This window comes from Pterocles gutturalis, unplaced genomic scaffold (genome assembly GCF_000699245.1).
Source record: "Pterocles gutturalis isolate BGI_N339 unplaced genomic scaffold, ASM69924v1 scaffold45302, whole genome shotgun sequence".
NCBI classification, from domain to species: domain Eukaryota; kingdom Metazoa; phylum Chordata; class Aves; order Pterocliformes; family Pteroclidae; genus Pterocles; species Pterocles gutturalis.
The window spans coordinates 1-2,559 of NW_010111836.1; the positions used below are offsets into that span (position 1 = coordinate 1).

At 60.8% G+C, this 2,559-nt stretch overlaps 1 protein-coding gene across 1 annotated transcript; it reads left to right on the plus strand.

The window, feature by feature from the left end:
• Positions 1-5: 5 nt before the first annotated feature.
• PTRH1 (peptidyl-tRNA hydrolase 1 homolog (S. cerevisiae)) lies at positions 6-1,584 on the plus strand (the record flags this gene model as incomplete). The annotated part of the gene is made up of 4 exons (XM_010073843.1): positions 6-45; positions 209-308; positions 925-970; positions 1,393-1,584. Coding segments are annotated over 4 exons (378 nt in total), but the record flags the coding sequence as incomplete, so codon positions are not given.
• Between the last annotated feature and the right edge of the window lie 975 nt (positions 1,585-2,559).

Below are 2,559 nucleotides of genomic sequence, written 5' to 3' on the forward strand. Positions count from 1 at the left end.
CACGGAGGCTCATGAACCTCAACGGGCTCAGCGTCGCCAGTGCGGGTGAGCAGCTCGGTCACTCCTGGAGCCTGCTGTGCCACCAGGTGCTGTGACAGCCCTGTGGTCCCCCTGACCAGCATGGGTCCCTGAAGCCACACTCTGCAGGGTCAGGGCCTCGTGAGTCTGCCTGCCCCTCATTTCTTGGGTCGTGTTTCTGTTTCCAAAGCTGAGATGTACAGCCTCCGCCCAGAAGACATTTACCTGGTTCACGATGACCTGGACAAGGCCCTGGGCAAGGTGGCGATCAAGCTGGGAGGCAGCGCAAGGTACGGGGTGGCCCCAGCTCTCTGTGTGAGCTGGTTTGAGGCCTTGCCGCGCCCTTGCAGGCACATGGGCTGTTCCTGGCTCCATCCCACCAGCCTGGGGGTGTCTTCAGCACCAGACCTGGGCCCAATCCTGGTTGCAGAGGCAAGAGCCAGCTGTTCAGGCAGTGTCCCAGTTTCTGCCCTGGAAGGAAGGGCAGGGAGCCTGCTGGAAGCGGCTGGGGGGTGGGTATCCAGCCCATCGGCTGCACCACATGGGCTTTTTATAGCACTGTGCCTCAGCGCCAGCTCCTGGGTCGGCCTCGAGACGTTTAACCTAGGAAATCTTCCACTGCGGGACGGGACAGGGATGTACTGGGCCACAGTGCTCAGTCACACGTGCACCAGCTGTAGTGAGAGTTGAGACACCCAGAACATGCTGTCCCAGCTCTGCTTCCCTCATCCCCCGCAGCGAGCACTCAGCCCCAGGGGCTGGAAGTTCCTGCAGAGCCGGGACGTGGTCGCTGCAGCCCCTGGCTGGGACCACATCCACAGTCCCTGGAGCAAGAGACCCCCAGGACCATACCATGGCGGGGGTCTCTTACAGACTTAACGGTGGATTTTCTCCTTCTCTCCCAAGGGGCCACAATGGGGTCCGATCCTGCATCAGCGCTCTGCGCTCCAACGTGAGTGGGCCTCGGTGGAAGGGGATCAGTCCTACCCCCACCTCGGTGCATGGCTTGTTCTTCCCTGCTCCCATCCCTCTGCCTCCCTTCAGACAAGCCCCTGCTCCCTTTCCTCTCCCCTCTTTTCTCCTTCTCCTCCTTCCCTCTGCTTCCCCGCGGGCTAAGCCAGTTTGGCCGCCGTGGAGGACATGGAAACAATTATCTCAAGTGGCTTTGCCAGGCCTGGCAGCAGCCCGGCGTCTGAGCGCAGCCCAGCAAAAGCCTCTTCCAAAATCATGTTTCTTGGAGCAAGCACTCAAAACCACCTGGAAAACATCGGGGGTGCTCCCTCACTGCCCAGCACCACTCGCAGTGCCGTCCCCTTGCCCCAGCTCTGTCTCAGCCCTCAAAGTGTAGCTCCTCCAGTTCTTTTTTCTCCCCAGGAGATGACGCGGCTCAGGGTCGGCATTGGGCGGCCGGAGGGTGCAGTGACAGTGACCAGCTACGTCCTGGCTCTGTTCAGTGCCGAGGAGCAGGAGAGGCTGGAGCAGGTCCTGGCCCAGGCAGCGACATTCCTACTGGAGCACATCCTGCGGACGAAAGTGCCGGCAGGGGAGCCAGGGGACAGGGGGTGACATGAACCCCTGGGGACCTGCGTGGCCGATGGATGGACACTGCGGACGCTCCGTGGTGACCGTGGTGTGGAGCAGAGCTGGCTCTGCTGGGCAGACTGGCTGGGCGCTGGGACAGCCCCTGTCTGTCCCCACACAGACTTGGGCAGCTTGTGTCCCACTCGAATCCCTGCGGTGGCTTTATGCAGCAGTTTGGCACAGAAATGAAATAAACCCTTGTTCCTGTCTCTCTGTGGCTCAAATCCATGTTTCCAGCCCTGTTCCACCAGCCCAGGGGAGCTTCCAGTGGGAAGTGGGGAGTGATGGGAGCAACTTCTGCAGGGTCTAAAACCACTTCGGCTTTTCTGAGAAATTGTAGCAAGCACGAGTCTCTGGAATCTCGTAGCTCAGCAGCACAAGGGCTGCTCCTGCTGAGCTGCAGCAAGTTTCAGGGCTGGCCTCATAGTTTCTGATTTAGGTGGTTTTAAGCCAAAGCCCCGGAGTTTCCAATAGCTGGAGGAGTTCTGGCTCCTCCTCGCAGACCCGTTACAGGTCTCGTAGCAGAGAGGGCAGCCCTGCTGTGTGCCTGTAGTCTCTGGGATCCTGCGGCCGCAGACCATGCCCTTGGCCATCTCCTTCTCCCTGTTCTCCAGTAGATCCCCTTGGATCTTCAGCTCCCGTGTGATCTGGAGCTGGTTGTTCTCCTTCAGGTCTTTGCTGTACCTGTTCAGCCTGCCCCAGGTGATGCTCTCCTGGATCATTTGGTGGTCTCGGACATCCCGCTGTGGGTCTCAGCTACCAAGGTTTCCACCCACTGCTCCACCGCCTCCATCAGGCTGTGGGGAGAAGAGGGGTGCAGCGCCCCAAACCCCGGGTGGAAGCAGGAACCCACTATCCTGGGGCTCACCCCAGCAGCTGCTCCAGCGCTGAAAGGGGCAGGCGGCTGCCAGGGAGAGCGGAGAGAGGCAGCAGCGCTGGGGGCACCACGGGGAGCTCGCA